Raw genomic sequence first — 26,147 nt, 5'->3', positions numbered from 1 at the left:
TTCAGTTATGGTAGCTGAGAAGTTAGCTCTCTTAGAGCATCTCCCCTCTTTCTCCTCCCCCAGCCTCAATTGCCATTTTCCTAGCATTTAAGTTCATACATGGAATTACAGACTAAAAATAATCATCTTGCAGAACTTTTGAAGGCATCTACTGTTCCTTTTTTTCCTTAAGTATACAATTCAGTGGTTTTTAGTATATTCATAAGGTTGTACAACCATACCACTGTCGAATTTCAGAACATTTTCATCACTCCCAAGAAAATACTCAGTGTTCATTAGCAGTCACTCCCCATTTCCTCCTCTCCCCAGCCTTTAGCAACCACTAATCCACTTTCTGTGTATGGATTTCCCTGTTTTGGACATCTCATAAAAATGCAGTCATACGATACGTGGTCTTTTGTGACTGACTTCTTTCACTTAGTATATTATAGCATGTATCCATTCCTTTGTATGGCTGAATAATATTATGTTGAATGGGTATAAACATATTTTGCTTATTCATTCATCAGTTCATGGACATTTGGGTTGTTTCCATTTTTTGGTTTTTGTGAATAATGCTGCCATTTGTGTACAAGTCTTCGTGTAAACATTGGTTTTCAGTTCTCTTATGAATATACATACGAGTTGAATTGCTTATAGGTAACTCTGTTTAACTTTTGAGGAATGCCAAACTCCTTTCCAAAGTGACTGTACCATTTTACATTTCCATCAGTAATGAATGAAAGTTCTGATTTTTCCATATCCTTGCCAACATTTGTTATTGTCAGTCTTTTTGATTATAGCCATTCTAATGGGTGTAAGTGATATATATCTTCTTTGAAAAAATGTCAGTTAAGATCCTTTGCTCAGTTTTTAAGTGGGTTGTCTTTTTATTGTTGAGCTCTATTTATTTGTTTTCTGTCGTAGATACTAGTCTCTAATGAGATATATAGTTTGCCAATGTTCTCCCATCTGTGGCTTATCTTTTCACTTCCATCGTAGTGTTCTTTGGAACACAAAGGTTTTAATTTTGAAGAATTGCAGTTATTCTATTTTTTCTTTTATTGCTTGTGCTTTCCATGTCACATCTAAGAAGAAACCATTGCCTAATCCAAAATCACAAAAATTTATGCCTTTGTTTCTTTCTAAGAGTTTTATAGTTTTAGTTCTTATGTTTAGGTCTTTGATCTAATTTTGAGTTAATTTTTATAAATGGTTTCAGGTAGGGATCCAGTTTCATTCTTTTGCAGATAGATATCCAGTTGTCCCAGTACCATTTGTGAAAAGACTATTCTTTCTCCATTGAATTTTCATGTCATCCTGGTCAAAAATCAATTGCTTGTAAATGTATAGGTTTATTTCTGGATTCTCAATTCTATTCCATTGGTCTATATATCTCTCCTTAAGCACATTTTGATTATTATTGTTTTGTTGTAAGTTTTGAAATTGGCAAATGTGAGTCTTCAAACTTTGTTCTTCCCTTTCAAGGTTGTTTTGACTATTATGGGTTCAGTGCATTTTCATAAGAATTTTAGTATCAGCATGTCGATTTCTGCAAGAAACACCAGCTTGAATTTTTATGGGGATCAAGTTCAATGTTTTAGATCAATTAAGTCTTCCAGTTCATGAACAACAGGATGTCTTTGCACTTATTTAGATCTCTTTAATTTCTTTCATCAGTGTTTTATGATTTTCAGTGTACAAGTCTAACACTTATTTTGTTAAGTTTATTCTTAATTATTTTATTCTTTTGGGGGCTATTGTAAATGGAATTGTTTTCTTTCATTTTTGGATTGTACATTGCCAGTGTATAGGAATATAGTTGATTTTTGTGTACTGATCTTGTATCCTGCAACCTTGCCAAACTCATTTATTAGTTTTCATAATTTTTTTGTGAACTCCTTAGGATTTTCTATACACAAGATCATGTCATCTGTAAATAGAAATAATTTTACTTCTTCCTTTCCAATCTGTTTTTTTTCATTGCCTAATTGTGTGGCTAGAACCTCCAGTACAATGTTGAATACAACAGGTGTCCTTTTCTTTTTACTTACCTTGGGAAAGCTTTCAGTCTTTTTTTTTTTTTTTACTTTTATATGATGGACTGTTTTTTTTAATTAATTTATTTTTGTGTGCATTGTGTCTTCTTTGCTACACACGGGCTTTCTCTAGTTGTAGTGGGTGGGGGCTATTTGTTACAGTGTGTAGGCTTCTCATTGAGGTGGCTTCTCTTGTTGCGGAGCACAGGCTCTAGGTGTGCGGGCTTCTGTAGTTATGGCACGTGGGCTCAGTAGTTGTGGCTCGCGGGCTCTAGAGTGCAGGCTCAGTAGTTGTGGTACACAGGCCCACCTGCTCCACAGCATGTGGGATCCTCCCGGACCAGGGCTTGAACCTGTGTCCCCTGCATTGGCAGGCAGATTCTTAACCACTGCACCACCAGGGAAGTCCCAGAGCTCAGTTATTAAGTGTATATATGTTTATAATTTTATATCTTCTTGATGTGTTGACCCTCTGTCATTGTAAAATGTCCTTCTTTGTCTCTATTAACAATTTTTGACCTAAAGTATATTTTATCCAATATTAGTATAATATCCCAGCTCTCTTTTGGTTTCTGTTTTCATGGTGTATGTTTTTCCAGACTTTTTTACTTTGAACCCGTTTGCGTCTTCAAATCTAAAACATGTCTCTTGTAAACAGCATATGGTTTGTTCATTTTTTTTAATCCATCCTGCCAATTGTCCACCTTTTAATTGGAGTGTTCAAGCCAGTTACACTTAACATAATAATTGTTAATGTAGAATTTACATTTGACATTTTGTCATTTTTTTCTATATATCTTGTCTTTCTTTATCCTTTCTTTCAACATTACTGCTGCTTTTTTTGTTTAAATGATAACTTTTTAGTTTATCATTTTAATTTCCTTCTTGTTTTTTTAAATTATATTTGAGTTATTTTCTTAGTGGTTGTCCTGAGATTATAATTTTTATTTATAGCAATCTAGTTCAGATTATATACCAACTTAATTTCAATAGTATACACAGACTTTGATCCAGTATAGGTCTGTTCCCTCCCCCTCCCCATCCTTTGTGGTGTTATTGGCATATACATATACATATCTTTATACATTGTATGTCCATCTACACAGATTTATAATTATTGCTCTGTGCAGTTGTCTTTTAAATAATACAGGAGGAAAAAGTTATGAACAAAAAAATACGCTTAAACAATCCTTTATATTTATCTATGTGGTTACCTTTCCTGGTGCTCTTTATTTATTCATGTGGATTTGATTTACTGTCTATTGTTCTTTTATTTTAGGGAGAAGGATTCCCTTTAGTATTTCTTGATAGGGGAGGTCTACCAATGATGAACTCAGTTTTTGCTTATCTGAGAATGTCTCAATTTCTCCATTTTTTTTTTTTGCGGTACACGGGCCTCTCACTGTTGTGGCCTCTCCGGTTGCGGAGCACAGGCTCCGGATGCGCAGGCTCAGCAGCCATGGCTCACGGGCCTAGCTGCTCCGCGGCATGTGGGATCTTCCCGAACTGGGGCGCGAACCCGTGTCCCCTGCATCGGCAGGCGGACTCTCAACCACTGCGCCACCAGGGAAGCCCTCTCCTTCATTTTTGAAGGATAATTTTACTGGCTATGGAATTCTTGGTTGATAGTCTTTTTCTTTCTATATTCATTTCTTTGAATATGTTAATCCTACTGCCTTTTGGCCTTCATGGTTTCTGATGAGAAACCAGCTGTTAATCTTTTTAGAATCCTTTGTGTGTGATGAGTCATTTTTCTTGCTGCTTTTAAGATTCTTTCTTTTTGGCTTTTGACAGTTTGACTGTAATCTGTCCAGGTATGGATCTCTGAGTTTATTATACTTGGAGTTTGAATAGCTTCATCTTTTTCATCAAAATCAGGAAGTTTCAGCTATTATTTCTTCAAATATTCTTTTGTCCCTTTCTCTCTTTCTTCCTGGAATTCCCAATATGTGCATCAGTACACTTGATGGAGTCCCACAGGTGTTTTTGATGCTTTGTTCTTTTTTTTTTCTTTTTTTTTTCTGTTTCTCAGATGGGATGATTTCAGTTGACGTGTCATCACTATTGATGATTCTTTCTTACAAGTGTTTAAGTCTGCTGTTGAGCCCTCCTAGTGAATTTTTTTGTTTTGGTTATTATACTTCTCAACTCCAGAATTTCTATTTAGTTCTCTTACATAATTTCTTTATTTTTTATTGCTATTCTTTATTCGGTGAGACATCATCCTCATACTTTACTTCTTTAGAAATGATTTCCTTTAGTTCTGTGAACATATTTAAAATAGCTGATTTGAAGTCTTTGTTTAGTAAATTTGAGTTTCCTCAAGTATAGTCTCTATTGATTCCTTTTTTACCCTTGTGTATAGAACACACTTTCTTCCTTCTTTGTATATCTTATAATTTCTGTTGAAAATTAGACATTTAAAATAATATGGAGACCTTCAAGATGGCAGAGGAGTAACACGTGGAGCTCACCTTCCTCCCCACAAATACATCAGAAATACATCTACATGTGGAACAATGACTACAGAACACCTACTGAACGCTGTGGCAGAGGACCTCAGACTTTGCAAAAGGCAAGAAACTCCCCACATACCTAGATAGGGCAAAAGAAAAAAGAAAAAAACAGACAAAAGAATAGGGACAGGACCTGCACCTTGGGCAGGGAGCTGTGAAGGAGGAAAAGCTTCCACACACTAGGAAGCCCCTTCACTGGCAGAAACGGGGGATGGCGGGCGGGGGGAGCTTCAAAGCCACGGAATAGAGCACAGCAATAGGGGTGCAGCGGGCAGAGCGGAGAGATTCCTGCACAGAGGATCGGTGTTGACCAGCACTCACCAGCCTGAGGGGCTTGTCTGATCACCTGCTGAGGTGAGTGGGGGCTGGGAGCTGAGGCTCAGGCTTCAGAGGTGAGACCCCAGGGAGAGGACTGGGGTTGGCTGTGTGAACACAGCCTGAAGGGGGTTAGTGCACCACAGCTAGCCAGGAGGGAGTCCGGGAAAAAGTCTGGAACTGCCTAAGAGGCAAGAGACCATTGTTTCGGGGTGTGTGAGGAGAGGGGATTCAGTGCACCGCCTAAACGAGCTCCAGAGACGGGCGCAAGCCGCAGCTAGTAGCGCAGACACTAGAGACGGGCATGAGACGCTAAGGCTGCTGCTGCCGCCACCAAGAAGCCTGTGTGCGAGCACAGGTCACTATCCACACCTCCCCTCCCGGGAGCCTGTGCAGCCCGCCACTGCCAGGGTCCCGGGATCCAGGGACAACTTCCCCGGGAGAACACATGGCGCACCTCAGGCTGTTGCAATGTCATGCTGGCCTCTGCCGCTGCAGGCTCGCCCTGCATTTCGTACCCCTCTCTCCCCACCAGCCAGAGCCCCCTAATCAGCTGCTGCTTTAACCCTGTCCTGTCTGAGCGAAGAACAGACACCCTCAGGTGACCTACATGCAGAGGCAGGGCCAAATCCAAAGCTGAACCCCAGGAGTTGTGCAAACAAAGAAGAGAAAGGGAGCAGAATAAAGAAAAAGAATGAAAAGAATTGAGGACACTCTCAGAGACCTCCGGGACAACATTAAATGCACCAATATTCGAATTATGGGGGTTGCAGAAGAAGAGAAAAAGAAATGACTGAGAAAATATTTGAAGAGATTATGGTTGAAAACTTTCCTGATATGGGAAACGAAATAGTCCAGGAAGCACAGAGTCTCACACAGGATAAATCCAAGGAGAAACACCAAGACACATATTAATCAAACTATCAAAAATTAAATACAAAGAAAATATATTAAAGCAGCAAGGGAAAAGCAACAAATAACATACAACAGAATCCCCATAAGGTTAACAGCTGATCTTTCAGCAGAAACTCTGCAAGCCAGAAGGGAGTGGCAGGACATATTTAAAGTGATAAAAGGGAAAAACCTACAACCAAGATTATTCTACCCTGCAAGGATCTCATTGAGATTTGATGGAGAAATTAAAAGCTTTACAGACAAGCAAAAGCTACGAGAATTCAGCACCACCAAACCAGCTTTACAACAAATGCTAAAGGAACTTCTCTAGGCAGGAAACACAAGAGAAAGAAAAGACCTTCAATACCAAACCCAAAACAATTAAGAAAATGGTAATAGGAACATACATATCAATAATTACCTTAAATGTAAATGGATTAAAAATATGAGTCATGTTGATAGTAGGAACCCCTGATGGGAAGAGCACTTTACCTCTGTGGTCTTCCTTCCCCAAACCCTTTACGCCAGTCAAGCCATGAGCAAAACATCAAACAGATCCCAGCTGAGAGACGGTCTCTGAAATACTCTCCAGAACTCCTCAAAACTCTGAAAGGTTAGCAGAAACAAGGAAAGTCTGAGAAACTATCACAGCCAAGAGAAGCCTAAGGAGACATTTACCTGACAATCAAACGTAATGGGGTGTCCTGTTATGGAAAAAAGGCATAATGTGAACAAAATGTGGACTTTAGTTAATAATCACGTAACAATTAATGAACAATTAATTGGTTCTTTAATTGTGACACATGTACCATATTAGTGTAAGATATTAATAAAGAAAATTGGGTGTGATGTAAAAAAATATATATATGATGCAACAACTCTGAAGATCAGTTACTTTCCAGGTCCCTAAAGTTGTTGGTGGTAGTTGTTTGTTTGGTGACTTTTCATTATAAAACTAATTCTGTAATGTCTGTATTCTTTGTTGTGTGTGCTTTCTGCTTAGTGGTCAACTAATGATTGGACCGAGGTTTCTTTAAATGCCTTCTCCCAGTCTTTGTCAAGAGACTCCGTGTGCATATTGGGGCACACCTTCAATGTTTAGCCAGGCAGTTGACAACTCTGAATTAACCTTCAGGTTCTGCTTGTACAGAGCCTCAAGGTTAGTCAGAGGTGAAAGATTAGGACCCTCTTAGGTTCTTCCTGAACATAGCCCTGGGCATGAGCATGACCTTCTAGATTTCAGGATATCCTTGAGCTTTTCTAAGCCCCTGTGGACATCTCATTCCTTAGCTTTTCCTACTAAGTTTTTTGGGTAGCCTATTATTTGCCTTAACTGTTGTAGACTGCCTCAGGCAGCTGTCAGATTAACTAGTTACCTTCTAAGTGTTTTTGACAAGTTTGAGGATGCGGGGTACGTGCACGGAAGACTTTTTCGCACTGGGGAGCACAGAATCAGGTCAGAGAAAGATAGTCTTCCCAGTGGCTGCCAGGCAACTCTGGTTGCAAGTTGTTGATGGGTGGGGGAATGGGAGGTGGGAATAAGCCAAGTTAAAATACCACAAAGCTCATCGTTGTTTTTCTTGAGTCAATACTCCCCAGATTGCTACAAGCCTTTGGTTAATTTCCAGAGTCCTGACAATTTTTGCGTTTTTGCTTTGGTGCTTTGATGGAGGACTTTTTGGAGGTCCTTTCTCCACTGTTTCTGCTGACGTCACTCCTGCTATTCCTTTTGAGAAGACTTATGCTTATTCCAATTCCTGTTCCTTTGTGTATGTGACCAGTTATAAGTGACAGGTTTTGTTGTTTTCTTTGTTTAATTGAAGTTTTTAAGATCTTCAGCTCTGTTCTGAAATTTCATAATGATGTGACTTGATGTGAGCCTTTTTGTACCCATTGAGCTGGGTCCTTTAGAATTTCCACTGTTTCTTTGAAATACTTTCTTTACTGTTTCTCTTTCTGATAGTCATATTTCAAAGATGTTGGGCTTTGTGAAATGGCCCTCTGATTTTTATCTTTTCTTCTTGTTTTTTATATCTTGAACTTTTCATTCTACTTTGAGATTTCTTTGACTTTGAATTCCCAACTCCTCTATTGAATTTTATTTCTATTATAAATTTCCCAGGAACTTATTTTTTATTATTCCTTTTTTTTGTAGTATTCTGTTCTGGTTTCATCTTTTTTTTTTAATCACTCAGAGGATAGTGATATTAGTTATTTTTTTAAAAATTAAAATGCTTCAGCTCTCTGTACTGTTTCCTCTGAATTCCTTTTTTCTGTTTATCCCTCTTGGCTATTCATATAAAAGAATGAGGCACAAATAAATATATGGGAATATTCTCTGCTGAAAAGGTAATGTGAACGTGTCACTTTTTTCCATTCCAGATGCTAACGTGTGCCTATTTTTTGGTTAGTTATGTGTCGGCTACTTGCTTATTAGGGTGTGTTTGATTCAAAATAAATCCCATATGTCTTCCGCTTTGGGGCATCAGTTGTGCTGCAGCATGGTCTTTCTCGTCCCTTTTTCTGCTTGTGTTTCCTGTGCTTTAGCATGCTTGTCTGCAGCTGCTTTCCATTACTCATGGTCATCCATCACTGTATGGATCAAGGCTCACTGAGCTCTTCAGCACTCATCAGTGACTCGTTCTGTGCTGGGGGACAGGCTTTGCTTAGGGACTCTGTGTCTGTCTGGTATAAAGAAAGGTTCATAATAACCCAGCAATTCCACTCCTGGGTATATACCCCAAAAGCTTGAAAAACAGGTATTTAAGCAAAAACTTATACATGAGTGTTCATAGAAACATTATTCACAGTAGCCAAAATCTAGAAACAACCCAGATGTTCATCGGCTGACGAACAGATCAACAGAAATGTGGTACATCCATACAATGGAATATTATTTGGCCATAAAGGGAATGAGGTATTGGCTCATGCTACAACATGGATGCTACAACATTGAAAACAATATGGTAAGTGAAAGAAACTAATCACAAAAGGCCACCCATTATGATTTAATGTATGTGAAAAGTCCAGAATAGACAAATACATAGGGACAAGAGATACATTAGTGGTTGCTTAGGAGTGTAATCAGTAAAGAGCCCGTGGTTTCATGAAAATACTCTAAAATTGACTGGTGGTGGTTGTACATACCTGTGAATGGAGGCATACCTTGTCTTATGGCGCTTCACTCTATTGTACTTTGCAGCATTATTGTAAAAAACTGAAGGTTTGTGGCAACCCTACGTTGAGCAAGTCTGTGGGCATCATTTTACGAACAGCATTTGCTCACTTCATTTCTTTGTGTCACATTTTGGTAATTGCAATATTTCAAACTTTTTCATTATCGTGTTTATTATAGCGATCAGTGATCTTTGATATTCTAATTGTTTTTTGTTTTATATTTTTAAATTAATGTTTATGTACATTTTTTTAGACATAATACTGTTGCACACTTAATGGACTACAGGATAAGTGTAAACATAATTTTATAGGCACTGGGAAACCAGAAAACTCAAGTGACTCGTTTTATTGTGATATTTGCTTTACTGTGGTATCTGGACCTGAACTCACAATATCTCACAGGTATGCCTGTATGTTAAAAACCATTGAGTTGTATACTTTAAATGGGTGAATAGTATGGTATGTGAATTATATTTCCATAAAGCTGTTTAAAAAAAGAAAGGCTTATAAGGGTTTTGAACAGACTGTTCCAGAAGCTTCTGTACAAGTCCTTAGCTATATCAGGCTCTCCTCACATCCAGGTCACATGACTGCATCTGCTCTTGTTAGCGCTTTCCATGTTAAATGCTTGCTTTAATTTTCTTCAGTAGAGCTTTCATCCCCATCACTTACTCTAGAATTTTCAGGATCAAGGCCTGGATTTTTTTGCACCCCATTCTTTTAGCTTGTTGAAATTATTGACATTTTTTTTTTTTACTTTTTATCCCTCTGCTAAAAATCCTGCGAAAGAATTGGTTTTTTCTGACTTACAAGTCTAGCTACTGTTTCAGATTTGGTGTTTGGTCTATATTCAGTAAATAACATAAGTGTTATAGCCACGTCTTATAAATTAAAACTTAAATGTCTTGGTTCATTCACTGTTGGCAGTTTTACAAACCGGACGTTAAAAAGCTGTTGACTAAGAAACTTCAGGAGCTATGGGTGAATTCAGGATTAGTAAATTTCCTGCCTTCAGAACTGTCATCAAGTTAGTAGTGGTTCATTTCCCGTGGACCCGAAAATCCACATATATTAGACCAGGGAGCCTAGTGTTATGGGAAACAGGACTTTAGGGATGGCAGGTCTCAGATGACATTGAGAGGTGGTGATTTCATGCGCTGAGGAGAAAATTTTCAAAGTAATTGGCAAACTTCTCTTCCTCTGCCTTCCTGTTGACATGACTCTACACTGCCCTTCTCTTTCACAATCTCTTTCCTTTTCCTTGATGTAGGCTTATGTTTCTATGATTCTTGATTTTTTTCTTCAAATAATCTTTAGAGTTTTTCAATTTTCACATCTCTTTCGCAATATATTTGTCATCAGAGTGCCATTCTTCTTGTCTTAAATATATGCAGACCAAACATGTCTGTCTGTCTCTCCGTTATTCCCTCTGTCCCTTTTTCCCAAAGAACTCAGGTTCTGTTATAATACCTGTTACAATTCTCTTGGAAACTCTTTTGACCACTTCAAAAATGTACTGGTTCCAGTTTATTGTATTTTTGGCTGCAAAGCAAAAGCAGTTACCTTTATCAATTTTTAACTATATTTCCATGGCTTAGATTACCCCTCCACCTCTAATGAGACGACACTTCTCAGAGTCACCCCTGGCCTTTCTTTTCCACTCTGCTTTTATCATACTACCCTACGGCTAGAAATCACTTCTTGTTTCATACCTGCTGGATTGCTGTAGTGTTTCTGACCAAAAGGTTAAGGAAAATCAGGAAATATTTATTGAAGTGTACCTTTTTATCTTAGTATCTAATGTGTTGTTTACTTAATATTTATAGAACCACACTTGACTCATGTTACCAGTAAATGTGCAGCAGAGCATTAAATTAAAGGATGAATAATTAACAAATTGATGGATCTCAGAAAATACCCAGAGCCCTTCATTCATCTTACTAAAATAAATCTCTTCACAGGGCTTGAATTCATAGCCAAGAACAATTTCAAGCATAATGCTACATATATAAGTTCTTAATAAAGTGCTTGTATATTTTTATACTGTAGTTATCTAATTATAGACATCAGAGGCCAGTCTTCAAATGATATTTCAAAGCAGATTTGTATTTGAAAAATTAAAATAGCTATGAATTTCCATTGTGAGAGTAATAGATGTACACATAAATATTTTTAGAGACTATATAAAAACTCAGCTGTAAGCCATTCAAATTGGCTTTTTAATACATATCATTCCATACAGTTTTTATCTGTATATCTATACACATGTTAAAAGCAGGTTTGTATATCACAACCATGTTAATATTATAGATAGAATCAATTTAGATTTTGTGACAAGGGAAAATGGCTAAAGTAGATTAAAAGATAAGCTGTACGATAGCTAGGAAAAAAGTCCATGTTAACTGAAGGAAAACAATGAAGACAATCTAAATAAATCACTAAATTCAATCTACCATATGATTTGAGTTGGAAAATGACATAAGAACAATGTAAAGAATTGTGTCCTTTATAACTCACCACAGAGTTGTCTGGGAGACTGTGCTGTGAAATTACTTGTAGATGAGACTCTAAAACACAATGAAATGGTTCTGTTTTTTTCCTCCCTGAAAATGGAAATTATACTTTTATTTCCATAACAGAGGTAATTGTGGGAAAAAATTAAGAAACTAAAACCCCAAAAGAAGAAAGTCACTCATAATTCCATTGACAATTATATTTCATTAGACTTCTTTATAATTTTTGCAGAATTAGAATGTCATAAATGCTTCTCCATTTTTTTTTTGCTACTTAACAATATTTTATGAGCCTCTCATGCCAGTACATACAGTTCTACCTAATATTTAGTGGCGAAATAGTATTCTGTTTAGAATGTATGTTAGTTTACTTAAATAGCCCCCTATTGAGGTGGTAATCCAGTTTTAGCTGTTTTACACAGTACCGTCATGGACATTCTCATACGTACTTAGCATGCTTTTCGGATTATTTTCTCAGGATAAACGTTGTGTCAAAGGGTACATGCATGTTTCATCTGGTTGCCAAACTGCCTGTTAGAAAGGAATTACAAATTTATTGTTACATCCAAGATAAGCTAAGCCTTTGCCCCATTGTGTGCTGTACTGCATCATTAGTGTGACTGCAATAATTACACAAAGCCACAGCATTGAAATTTGTATTACAGTGGAGTTCCTTATGTCTTAGAATTCTACATATTAGAGGGGTTAAGTCCAGCAGTGATGGAAATGTTTACATTCGCAACTTGTATCACGTGGTATTCATTTTGGAAAGCAGAGCTTTTCAGCCAGCAGTTAAATGGTGACACAGCATGTGTTGGTATTTTGCTGTTTCTTGGACTTGGTGACAGGCCATGATCCTTTATTACCTTAGATGAGTGACCGAGGAGGTGGTGTTCCTCTGAGGAAAATTGACCGACTCTTCAACTACATGTATTCAACTGCACCCCGGCCTCGTGTTGAGACGTCCCGAGCAGTGCCCTTGGTATGTGATCAAGAAATTGTGAAGCAGGTTTTTGTGACTAGTCATAAAATAATTTACCACATAAATCAGTTAAGCCATTGTGTAGGTTTCACCACAAGGACGAAATGAAGCTATTAGGGGGGAAAAACCCCACTTTCCTCTAAATTTGTAGTTTTAAAAATGCTCTTTTTTAAAATGATAAGAGCATAGGACAAGGAATATGGTTTTAGAGTTCTTGTTGCCAAGGTTAATAGTGGTGTGTCAGTAGTTTCCATGTGGTAAACCACATTTTGATATACTATCTCTAATGTGAAGCCTAAATTACCAGCTTTACTAGTACTTGGTTTAATCTTCAGTGTTTGGGGTTTTTTTCCCCTCAAGTACTTGTAATTAGAAAGATTACATGTTTGAGACTGAGAAGTATGACTAGAGCTCTGATCAGTTTATTTGCCAACCTGAAAATGGCTCAAATGATAATGGCGTTAATAGGTTTTTTAACTGATCATAGTCACCTATGTTCAAGTTTTAATAAGGTTAGCTTTTGAATGGACTCATTCATGGTCCTCCAACACCCAGAAGAGCACTTTGCCAAATCTCTTACCTGTAATTCTGGAAAAACTCTTGTTCTTCCGGGCTTTGAAGGTTCTCTGGCATATGCACTGGAGTTATACTGTAATGTGATTAAAAACAGTATAAGATGGGTCTATTTTAGACTCTTTCCTAGGAAGTTACTAAAAGGACTTCATTCTAATTGCACAGCACATTCTACTTACACAGCACAGATTCTGTAGCTACAACTGTAATACAGTTCATGTCTTACCAAACTTTTAAAATGATTGCCCTAGGAATGTGCTTTTCAAGTTGAGATATGGGTAGGCATCCATGTGCCGTGGGACAGAAAAGGTCAGATAAACACCAGTATCTTCTTAGATTCTGATTTTACTCTAAGAAGTGGAGAAAAGGGATATGCTGCTTTTGTAGTGAACAGACATTGTAGAATTTTTGTGGAGAGCAGCATAGTGTACTAGTCCAGACTCTGAATCTAAACTGTCTGGTCCATTCTCAGCTCTACTACATCCTAGCTGTGTAGCCTTGGGAATATTTTTGACCTTTCAATACCATAGTTCCCCCAGCTTTAAATTTCGAATTATGGACTTCCCTGGTGGTCCAATAGTTAAGACTCCGTGCTTCCACTGCAGGGGGTACGGGTTTGATCCCTGATTGGGGAACTAAAATCCTACATGCAGCGTGGTGTGGCCAAAAAAAAAAAAAAAAAATCGAATTATTATAAAGATTGAGTTAATATATCTAAAATGCTTTTTATAGTACCTGGCACACAGTAAATGCCATGTAAGTGTTTGTTTAGGATGCAAAATTTACTTGAATTTTTAAGAAAACAGGAGGCTTGATGTGGCGCAGGCTGCCCCTACACCTACACAGCCTTACCGAGGGTAAGCCTATTGTTAAGCTTTTACATAGCCTCATTCCTGATGTCATGACCCCTTTGTAAGTGGACCCAGTAGGCAAGCACTGGCGCAGCTGGGGAAAGGCTGCTTGACCTCCACAGGAGTGGTCATCAGGTCATACCTGATTACTGAGAGCTTCCTCCACGTGATGCCTTCCGGTGGGCATCTACATGGATGGAATGTCTTCATGCTGTAAGCCTGTTCAGAGAGGACTGTCCACATTTCCCTCTTCCAGACCTTCTCTGTTAATCCAGTTTTGTTCTTTCCAAGTCTCTGACCAGCCAGCCCATTTGCCACTGCCCATGGTCCATGCAGGTGTTCCACTTTGAATTCCACCCACTGGTAGGATTTGCTTTCACTCCTGTCTTTCAGGCCCGGCCCTGAGAGAGGCTGTAGTGAAAAGGCAGTCCACTTTGGCTGGTGTGGGACACTGTGTAGATCCAGCAGTGGACCAGGCCCATGCTGTTTTACTTTTATGTTAACTACTTACAGGGGAAGCCTGATGGGTCCACAGGTGTGGTAGGTTCAGGGAGAGGCAGTGATAAAGTAGATCGGGTACCATGGGATCCTGAGCCACCTGCTCATGCAGTTTTCTTGGGGCCATTTCTAGAGCCACTTAATGTGTCAATCAGGGCCCCACCTGGAAAGAGATAATTATAATTATAATCCAAGGAAGGCTTATCTACGAAGAGACAAATTATAGAAATAGGGGTGGGACAGCACAGGAATCCTGGCTAGGAGCAGCAGAGCTGTCACCACCCTGACTCAAGGGGAGAAGGAGAAGTTAGCAGAACCCAGAAGGGAAAGTTGCAGAGCAGCTGCTTACTCTCCAGGGACCCAGCCTGCCCAGGGGAAGCAACCTCAGTGAGAAAGAAGCAGGGGATGAATACCCTGACTTGACTCCCTTGGAACTCCTACTGGGTTCCCCATTGGCTAGACCTACTGGAACCAGAGGGCACAGAAATCCACTGACATCTGTTCAGGTCAGCCTCCCAGGGCAAGGAGAAATGTGGAGAATGGATAGTTGATTTGGAGGGGTAAACAGAAACTCTGGTTTAAAAAAATCAAGTAATAAATGATAGAGGTAGATAAGGCCAGAGCCTGGATTTGTTAATAGCAGATTCCTGAATCCACATACACTCTTTACTGAAGTACTATATGGAATGTCATTGAACATCTGAGTTGGTGATAAGACCCTTTTTTACATTTATCCAAATGTTCTTCTTTGTATTAAAGAATTGGTAGGATTTATCCAGGTAAAGATGGCCATTCCAGATACTGGGAACAGAATGAACAGACACAGATGTGAAAAAATAACATGATCTGTTTGAGGGACTAAGGAGGAGATTTACTTCAGCTGGACTGGAAAGTGGGTGGACAGACCTGATCTTAGTCTTGAAAGCTCTTTTTTAGAAGCTTGGATTTTTAGGCAGTGGGTCTGGATGATGGGGGTGGGGAGGGTTTTGGGGTGCTTCAAAGATCTTTAAGCAGGGTAAGTGACCTGTCAGTGAGAATTAAAAGAGAACTATTAGGGATCTCTTCAGGTTCAGAACACGGGCTGCAGTTCATGGTATGAGGCCATGACATATATCTGTTAGGCTGCCACCAGGCTCTTTCTACCCTTGCTCCCGAGAGAGGCCATGTTTTATGTAGTATCACCGAAAGCGATATTGGGATGCTCTGGAGCAGGGCAAGAAAGAAGAGAAACGTGCTTCTTCTAGACCCCCACAGGTCATTTTATACAAATAAGACGAATGAGGAATTTTAAATGACCAGAGGGAAGCCGTCTAATGCAGTACTCAACTGGGCTGCAGCTTGATCATTTTTAATACTTAAGTATTAACTGATCTTTTAGATGCGGGCTCTGATAGCTCTGGGATACTCCAATAACGTTTATTTTAATTAGAGAAGTATTTCAGTGTGTGGCTTTCCGAATAGAATTTCATTTTTCTCATCAAACAGGCTGGTTTTGGTTACGGATTGCCCATATCACGCCTTTATGCACAGTACTTCCAAGGAGACCTAAAGCTGTATTCCCTAGAGGGCTATGGGACAGATGCAGTTATCTACATTAAGGTAATGACTATAGTCTTCTGGACTTAATGATATTTCTTTGATTATAAGATGCCAGCATTTAACTGTAATGAAATTTTCTTCTACCTCGTGCTATTATAACAAGGATCTCCTCTGCTTTGACAAATGATCTCTTTGACTGTGGGTAAGAAACGCTTGACTATAATGATCAGGGCTTTGTTAATAGAAAAAAAACTGGGTTAAAGTGGGGCTTCAAAAACTTATGTTAAAATTAAATTTGTAAGATAAGACACATGAATTGACATTGATTCACCAGCCTTTTGATGTACTTGCTGAGGCCTTTCATTTGCATATGGGTCTGCAGATTGAAGTTTCAATTGTCTTTCTTGCAGAAGCTATACTTACAATACCTTGTTTTGGTTTCTTTAATCAAAGAAATAGCCAAGTGCATAATCCTTGTTGATTATTATGCATTTCCTTACAGTTGTCTTCTGATTTGACAGCAATTTTTATGTGGCTTTCCTTCATGAGTCTTTATGAAACATTCATCTTAGTTTTCAAAGAACCCCCCCCCGCCCATTTTTTGTGCTTTGTTAAAAGCAATACTTAGATTAAATTACAATGACAGATTTAAGTATATTAACAGATTTAGAAACAATTACAGGTGACTCTTGGTAAGCACATAGCTCACCTGGTGGAAACAGACTTGCCTGGGTTGTTCCCTGTGTTTATCTGACAAATCAGTATAAATTACAGGGATAGAAAGCCCTGGGTTAGTTCAGCGGTGGGCTGTTGGTACCTAATTTTTTAGCGACGCTAGTTTCTTGTTCTGGCCACTAGATGGCACCTATTTTATAGGAAATGCTAAAGACTTTACATTAGAAAAAGTAAAAATTGTCTGAAAAGGTTAAGTTCTTTCAAGATAATTATCTTTTTTTAAACCATCTCAATTGTGAGGAACTTAAAAACATTGCCTTCATGATGCCCTTTTTATCATCAAATGTAACATTTTTGTTTGAGTCTATAGATCAAGGAGTTCCAGCATAAAGAGAATATGATGTATAGGTGAAAGGTCTCTAGCTCCATTTTGGAAAAAAATAGAATACATGAAGTCTTATAGAATAATTAAGGTCCTTCCTTCCTATTATTGGAATGAAACTTCCAGTTCAATATTTTCTACATCTTGGGGAATACCTGTGGCTTAAGGTTGAAATCCTACCAAAATATCCTAATTTGAAGATAATGAGGAACATAGTTTATCTCAGTGATACACAGGAAGCTGAAATAGAACGGTGAATTAATTGTGATAATATGTTGGAAACATGAAATTACAATCAGCCCTCTGTATCCCTGGGTTCCATATCCATAGATCCGAACACGACTAAAAAATATTCGAAGAAAAAAGGAATTCCAGAAAGTTGCAAAAAGCAGAACTTGAATTTGCTGCACGTCAGCAACTATTTACATAATATCTACGTCACATTTGTATAGCATTTACATTGTATTAGCTATTATAATTAATCTAGAGATGATTTAAAGTATACAGGAGGATATTTAAAGGTTATACATAGATACTACAGCATTTTATATAAGCGACTTGAGCATGGGCAGACTTTGGTATGCATGCGGGGGTGGGGGGGTGATACAGAGGGTCAGCTATGCATGATGCAGAAATCATGTACAGAAATCATGCTGTAACTAAAATTAGTGTGACTTTAATGTAGGAGAAGACACAGGATCAAACCCAGATTTCATTAAGTGATTGTACAATTACATATGTTAAGGTACATATGTGAATTTTTATGCTTTTACACTTAACTGACTTTTTCAGTTAACCAACTTCTGTTTGTCATGTTTTATAAGCATGTCTGTCACACGTGTGTCAAACTTCAATCCAGCAGCTCCCAGGCTGGCTGGAGAATTACTGCAAGCAATAAACTCAACATGCACATCAAGCAGTTGCCATGGGCTTAGTAAATAACACGTTTCAAAGATGTGCTCTATTTTAAAATGTATGTAGATGGTCTTATGTTTGATAAAATACAAATCCAATGAAGTATTGTTTAATTTGTAGTAACCTTTTGGCCACTGTAGATTTTCTCAAATAATGCATTCCAAAAAAATGCCTGATTTAGGTCCTGCTTTGACTTTCAGGCTCTGTCAACAGAATCAATAGAAAGACTCCCGGTATATAACAAAGCTGCCTGGAAGCATTACAACACCAACCACGAGGCTGACGACTGGTGTGTTCCCAGCAGAGAACCGAAAGACATGACGACATTCCGCAGTGCCTAGACACACTTGGGACCCCTGGAAAATCCAGATGTGTTTTTTTATTAAATTTGGAAGGGATGGTGTTCAGAACTACACTATACCAAATACTTCATGTGTCGTTTTCACAGTTAACTGTTTGGGTAGATAGAATAAGTGGTAAGTTAAATTCCTCTTATGCCCATTAAATCTCCTAAAGGATGAAGTTGTACCTATTTTACACTTAAATTTTCACAGTTAATTGAACATTTTTAAACAACTGTAGTTCTGGTCAACTTTCTCTTTACAGTAGACTTCAGAAGCGTAGAAGTCTTTGGGTTTCTACAGGAAGCTGTGTAGTTTTGTAGTTTTTTAAGAAATACTTTTATGTCTGCTAGAAACATTTCCTTAATATCGATTAGTCAGTTAGCCATCTTTCTGTTTTAGAGGAGTTCTGCCAGCCTTTATTTAGTAATGACAGATGTAATAAGATGATTTACAGATTTACATGACTGACTACAATTAAAGCAGTAAACAGTTGCCCTGTTAAGTGTAGAACCAGCCACCTTTCAGCATCTACATGCATTGTCTTCACTCTGAAGTTAATTTATCGTGTTTTAATTTTATTGCAAAGGATTGTAATGATTGATTTCCTATGGAACTAAACCAAGATCATGGGCAATCTACTTTGAATATGCTTATGATTAATGCAATGGGAAATTTTTATACTAAAACCTAACAGCTGCTAAAATTCTAAATTGAATTTAAGAAATTGAGGGCAGAAGAGTGAGTCGCAAAAACTGTACTAAAGATTGTTGAGATTACCTGGGGGGTGCTTTTGAGAAAGTTTTTCTGAGTCCTACTCCAGACAGAATCAGACTCTGTGGCTGGAGTCCAGGAATCTCAGTTTTTATAACACTTCCTAGACCAGTCTGATGCCTCACCTAGTTAGGAAGCCACGCTTTTAAAGTGAGTAATGATGATACCACATTTGCTAACATAACAGATCTTTATATTTTGGTTTTCACCTATTGAAAGGTCAGACTTCTAGACTCTGGTGCAATTAGAAGCATAATTGGAAGCAAGAGACAAGTTGGCTACAGAAGAAGAGTCAGGTAACCAAAGGATTAGAACCATAAATGCACAGGTATTGACAAAAAACATGTTATGAAAAATATCTATACTTTATCAGGAAAAAGTCACCTTGGGCTTATCACATTCAAATGTTTGCATTCGAATGTTAATTTATAATGTACAAATTTTTGGTATATTCAGTATATTATAACTCTGTTAGGCTTTAAGACAGAGATACCAAACAGGTGGTATCATCTTCGTTTTTGAGACTCAGAGTATAGCCCAAAGCTGCCCAGAATTGGCGTGAGGGCTCAAGCTGTATCTGCTGATCACTGTCAGCCGCCTGGTCTAAGAGACCATGAAAGTCAGGAGACTAAGTTGTTAGTCTTACCTCATCTTTTAAGGTGACAGGGAAGTACACTGAAAATAAATTTTAAAGTAAGATTTTAAATGTTTAAAGAACAGCTTTACTACTTAAATGGGGAACTTTATCTGGTAAATACATTGAGCTGAAACAGCTCATTCTCAAAAGGATTATGTAAGCTTAACAGTGCTATACAAATTTGTAAATTAGAAGGGATGTTAAAGGGCCGTTAGCCCAGGACTCTCACATAAGAGATGAGGATCCTGAAACTCGGGGTGTGTGGGGTTTGCCCAGGGCTGATTAGCTGATGTGACCAAATGTTGGAAAAAGATCTTTTACCTATTACTCCTTAACTATGGATTTTATGATAAACAATAGGATATGCTAGTGGATGATTTATATTAGTTCAGTGTGTCACAGTTTTTTTAGCTTAAAATTACACTTTTCTTATAATGATGAAATAGTTTCGAATCCTTTGAATCAAAGTATTCACTTTCTTTCCTAAATGAGACGTTTGTACAACTGACATAAATTTGATATTTTTACTTAATGATCCACCCACCCACACACAAAATTAAAGTTTCTCTCTTTATTTAAGAGCTAAGAAATTGTATTTTCAAAGGAAGAATGAAATCTTTTCCTTTAGCTTCTTTTTAAGGTATAATGGCTTTTTCACTTTGTTACTGTGGTAAGGGACACAAAGTTACATACAGAAATATTTGGGGGAATGCTTTCTCTTAGTTGGTTTTAAATTATTGTGCTACTTGAAAAGTTTTTAGATTCTTATACTATTTTCCCCCACCAGCATTTAATATGATGCCATGTAGATTTTAAAAACATACTGAAAGATAAGAAATGGATACTAAGTGATTTTTGTAACCTGGGCATTTAATGAATATGCCAACATTTTTTTTAGGAAGAATCACAAAAAGTATTCTGCCCTGTACTTAAAGTACTAGCTGGCTTTAGATGTCTTCATACTTAATGGTAATCACTTTCTTGCTCTGTGAAGTTTTTACATGAAGATGTTGAAGTGGCAGTCTACCCTATTATTTTATAAAATGTTTTGTGTATGGCAATAAACTGAAAACATGGATCAACTCTTACTCTGAAAATAAATTGACCAATTGTTTTTTAAAATAAAGGTCTCTTTCATCATCAAGGGTCAGCTTTCTGTAAACATTCAAAAAGTCGAAGCTACGTGGCTCACAGTGCACCTCACTATGCTTGGTAGAGGAAGTGTTTAGATTTCCACCGTGTATATTCTAATCGCCAAAGCAGGCAGTCGTTTGTATGGTTTGAGTTATGCTAGATTTTCATTATCCAAACAGCCACAGATGACTGACTTACTGCATAAATGAACATCTTCTCTTATGTGATTTTCAAGAGGTTATGTTAGTATACTCTTTGAATAACTTTTCACAATATAAGTAATATTAGGAAAAGCCTTAATTTAACCAGCATTACTATGTGCTTGTACCAGCCGAAAGTCAAAATTAAACTCCTCTAGTCAAAGACAGGTTCCTGTCCTGTTCCTGATGAATGGGATATGGCCATCAATCTTCCCTTCATTATTAAAGCCAACAAGTTCCATAAAAGGACTGCATAGGTAAAGAACCAGGGAAACAGACTACTAGTGTTAGGGTCCCTTTTTGGCCTTGTGAACAGCCAATCAGAAAGGAAGCCAAAAAAAAAAAAAATCAACCAATTTGTTTGCATCTTCAATTGCTGTGCCATAAATGTGAAGTTTTAAACAGATGAGTAATCAGGGTTGAGTTAAGCTGGTTTGCAAATACTGTATATGATTAACTTCTGGCCCCCAAAATTAAATTTTCTTATAGTCAAACTGAATGCACTTGGAAAAAATGTGGCGTGAAGTATTTTATGTATGGCAAAAAAGAACGCACTGCTGGTTTGCTTAGTCCTGGCTTTCTTAAATTACTGCACCTTTTGTTCTGTTTACACGTTTGGAAATAATTAGGTATATACTACCCACTCTTCACGTTTCTTCAGCAGTCATTAACCATAGGCTTTTAATAGCGAGAGACAAGACTGCCAGCTTTTTCAAATTTATGACATGAGATGACCATAAAGTTGGGTGGCCATGAGATTCTATACTATTATAGATATAAAACCATTTGGGGGAAGGAGGATCAAGATGGTGGAGTAGGAGGATGTGGAGCTCACCTACCGCCATAAACACATCAAAAATACACCTGCATGTGGAACAATTCACACATAAAACCAACTGGAAACTGGCAGAAGATCTCTTACACAACTAAAGCTGCAGAAAAGATTTTCCATGTAATTGGGTAGGACCAAACACATAAAAAAAAGGCATCAGGATGGGACCAGCACCCCTGGGAGGGATCTGTGAAGGAGGAAAGGTCCCCACGGGCAGGCTCTCACTCTGGGGAGCCCCCTTGCCTGCTGGGAGGTCTGCTGGGAGAGGCTGGAGTGGCCTGGACTCTGATTGCAGGGAGTGTGTGCATGCTGACTTACCTAGCAATCAGGGCGGAGGGAGACCAGTACTGACAGCTGCCACCTCCTGCCCTTCCCAGTCCCAAAGGCGTGCAGAGCAGGGCTGCTAGAACGCACAGTGGGAAGATGCTGAATCTCGGGCAGATAGGCCCTGGGATAGGACTCTGTCTAACTGCATGGAGACAGCCTGGAGGGCCTGGGGTATGGTCTAGGCCAAATCTCAGAGCTCATTGTCAGCACGTGAACAGCGGGGCACAGGTCCAGCATTGGAACCCACTGCCAGCACACACACACAGTGGTGCCACAGAGACGCATCTCTCTGTGCAGACAGTCCCTGGCGAGGAATACACAGCAGTTTGTTTCCCCGTGGGAGCTCTCCAGTTCCACCCACCCCACACTGTAACCTGGGGCCAGATCTAGGGCGGACAGGTCCTGGGAGAGGCCTGTCATGGAGGCAGCCCAAGTCCCAGGCAGCAGCACAAACACCTCCATTCCTGCAGCAACAGCACCAGCCCACCCCATACTACAGCCTAGTACTAGGTCTGGGATGAACGTAACGGAGAAAGCGACGCGACCTTGGGCTGCTTCCAGGCAGAACTGAACGTACCTGCATGGGCAGCACATAGGTTTGCTGTGACCACAGGGGCCTCACTTGCTTCAGCGATCATCTCCTTTGAGACACAGCACACACTTCAGGGTGATGAAGCCTTATCAAACCTGATCCTCAAGGCTTCTACTCCCAACAACCAGGCAGCAAACCCGATCCCTGACAGGGAGCCTCAGAGCAAAGAGGAGGCCCAAGTGAAGGCTCTGGACACCACAACACCAATCACACCCACTATCAAGGGAATAATGGCCTTAAGGAAATACGTGACTGGCCTCCATACCAAAACCAGCCCTTGCACCAAAAATATTGGACTCACAGTCTTACCCAGGGATGTTCCCACATAAAAACACCCCTTCCAGACCACAGTAGATAACTTTCTCTGTCTCTGATTTTAGGAGAAACAGTTAAGTAAATGAAAAAGAGGAACTACTCCCAATTAAAAGAACACGAGAAATCTCCTGAAAGAATTAATGAAACAGACTTCAGTCTACTAGACCCTGAGTTCAAAAAGGAGGTAATAAAAATGCTGAAGGAATTAAGAAAGAGTATCGATAGAAATGCAGATCACTGTAACATGGAACTAGAAACTCTAAAGAGGAGCCAATCAAAATTAGACAATTCAATCACCAGGATAAAAACCAGTCTAGAAGCAATGAATAGCAGACTAAATAACACAGGATGAATAAGTGATATGGAAGATAAAATAATGGAAATCACCCCATCAGAACAGCAGACAGAAAGACCAATGGGAAAAAAAATGAAAGCAACAGACAAGATCTATGGGATAATATAAAGCGTGCCAACCTACACATAATAGGGGTTCCACAAGGAGAAGTTAGAGAGGAGGGGATCAAAAATGTATTTGAAGAAATTAGGTTTGGGAAGTTTTCAGCCATAAATAAGGAAACAGATATCCAGGTGCAGGAAGCACAGAGGGTCCCAAACAAGATGAACCCAAGCAGACCTACACCAAGACATACCATAATTACAATGGCAAAAGTTAAAAGAGGATTCTAAAGGCAGCAAGAGAAAAACAAAGTCAGTTACAAGAGAACCCCCATAAGGCTATCAGCTTATTTCCTTGCAGAAACTTTGTAGGGCAGAAGGGAGTGGCATGATAGATTCAAAGTCCTGAAAGGGAAAAACCTGCAACCTAGTATACTCTACCCAGCAAGATTTTCATTTAGAGCAGAATGAGAAAAAGAATTTCTCAGACAAGCAAAAACTAAGAATACAGCAATACCAAATCTACCCTGAAAGAAATCTTGAAAGGTCTTCTCTAAATACAAAAGTAAGAATCTATAGGAAAGGAAAAATCACAATAGGAAAGGTAAATATATCAAAGGATCAAAGGTCACTTAAGTAAACCAATACACAGACTACAAAACAATCAAATTTTGTAAAAGTGATAACTACAATTAACAGCAAAAGGATAAACGTGAAGATGTCCTATTTTACATCCAAATCACAAAATGTGGGGGAGGGGAGTAGAAAAGAAAGATCTTTTCTAGAATGTGTTTGAACTTATATGACTATCAGTCTAAAGCAAGTAGGTAAAACCAGGGTAACCACAAATCAAAAACATACAATAGATTCACAAAAACTAAAAAGAAAGGAACTCAAGCATAATAGAAAAGAAAACCATCAAACCACAGAAGGAAAAAACAAAGAGAAGAAATGAACAAAGAACTACAAAACTCAACTGGAAAACCAGATCTAAAATGGCAATAAGTACATACCTATCAATAATTACTTTAAATGTCAAGGAATTAATGTTCCAATCAAAAGAGCGGCTGATCAGATTAAAAAAAGACCTTCCAGGCTTCCCTGGTGGCACAGTGGTTGAGAATCTGCCTGCTAATGCAGGGGACACGGGTTCGAGCCCTGGCCTGGGAAGATCCCACATGCCGCAGAGCAGCTAGGCTCGTGCACCACAACTACTGAGCCTGCGTGTCTGGAGCCTGTGCTCCGCAAAAAAGAGAGGCCATGATAGTGAGAGGCCCATGCACCACGATGAAGAGTGGCCCCCACTTGCCACAACTAGAGAAAGCCCTCGCACAGAAACGAAGATCCAACACAGCAAAAATAAATTAATTAATAAACTCCTACCCCCAACATCTTAAAAAAAAAAAAAAAGACCTTTCAGTACACTGCCTACAAGAGACTCACTTCAGGGCACAAAACACATGGATTGAAATTGAGGGGATGGAAAAAGATATTTCACACAAATGGAAATGACAAGAAAGCAAGGGTAGCAATACCCATATCAGGCAAAATAGACTTTAAAACAAAGTCCATAAGGACAAAGAAGGACACTATATAATGATAAAGGGATCAACACAAGAGGATATTACACTCAACATATATGCAATATAGGAGCACCTAAATGTATAAAACAAATACTAACAGACACAAAGGGAGAAACTGACAGGAATACGTAGCGGGAGACTAACACCCCACTAACATCAATGGACAGATCTTCCAGACAGAAAAATCAATAAGGCAAGAAAGGTCCTAAATGACACATTAGACCAGTTGCACTTAACTGATATCTACAGGACACTACATCCAAAAACAAAAGACAGAACACACATTCTTTTCAAGTGCGCATGGAACAATCTCTAGGATAGACCACATACTAGGTCACAAAACATGCCTCAACAAATTTAAGAGGGTAGAAATTACTTCAAGCATTTTTTCTGACCACAGTGCTATGAAAGTAGAAATCAGCCACAGAAAGAAACATGGGGGTAAAAAAAAGAACACACAGAGACTAAATAACATGCTACTAAAAAAAAAAAAAACCAGTGAGTCAACGATGAAATCAAGGAGGAAATCAGAAAATACCAAGACAAATGACGATGAAAACACAACCTCACAAAACCTACGGGATGAAGTAAAAACAGTTCTAAACAGGAAATTCATAGCAATAGAAGCTTTTCTCAAGAAACAAGAAAAATCTCAAACAACCTAAACTACCACCTAGAAGATTAGGAAAAGAAGAACAAACAAAACCCAAAGTCAACAGAAGGAAGGAAATGAAGATCGGAGAGAAAATAAAATAGAGAATTTAAAAAAAAAAAAGAAGAAAAACTAAGCTTTTTTTTTTTTTTGAAAGATAAATAAAATTGACAAAACTCTAGCAAGGGTCATCAAGAAGAAAAGAGGACCCAAATAAACAAAATAAGAAATGAAAGAGGAGAAACAATGACTGATACCACAGAAATACAAAAAATCATGAGAATACTATGAACAGTTATATGCCAAATTGGACAGACTAGGAGAAATGGACAAGTTTCTACAAACAACCTGCCAAAACTGAGTGAAGAAGAAACAGATAATTTGAACAGACTGATCACTAGAAGTGAAATAGAATCTATAATAATAATAAAAAAAAAACTAACTGCAAACAAAAGTCCAGGACAAGACAGTTTCACTGGGGAATTCTACAAAACAAAAGAAATTATTCCAATCCTT

At 38.5% G+C, this 26,147-nt stretch overlaps 1 protein-coding gene across 1 annotated transcript in view; it reads left to right on the top strand.

Moving 5' to 3' along the window:
* The window catches only part of PDK1 (pyruvate dehydrogenase kinase 1), a 33,756-nt gene extending 13,030 nt beyond the window's left edge, over positions 1 to 20,726 (top strand). Inside the window, exons 9-12 of the mRNA XM_060152637.1 lie at positions 12,305 to 12,415; positions 15,823 to 15,936; positions 18,049 to 18,324; positions 19,183 to 20,726. Coding sequence (XP_060008620.1) covers positions 12,305 to 12,415; positions 15,823 to 15,936; positions 18,049 to 18,189 — 366 coding nt within the window. The 3' untranslated portion in view covers positions 18,190 to 18,324; positions 19,183 to 20,726. The remainder of the gene's footprint in view (positions 1 to 12,304; positions 12,416 to 15,822; positions 15,937 to 18,048; positions 18,325 to 19,182) is intronic.
* The last annotated feature ends 5,421 nt before the right edge of the window (positions 20,727 to 26,147 follow it).

This window comes from Lagenorhynchus albirostris, chromosome 6, assembly GCF_949774975.1.
Source record: "Lagenorhynchus albirostris chromosome 6, mLagAlb1.1, whole genome shotgun sequence".
In the NCBI taxonomy this organism is placed as follows: domain Eukaryota; kingdom Metazoa; phylum Chordata; class Mammalia; order Artiodactyla; family Delphinidae; genus Lagenorhynchus; species Lagenorhynchus albirostris.
Note: the sequence above shows the minus strand (reverse complement) of the source record. Positions and strands in the feature narration are given on the sequence as shown.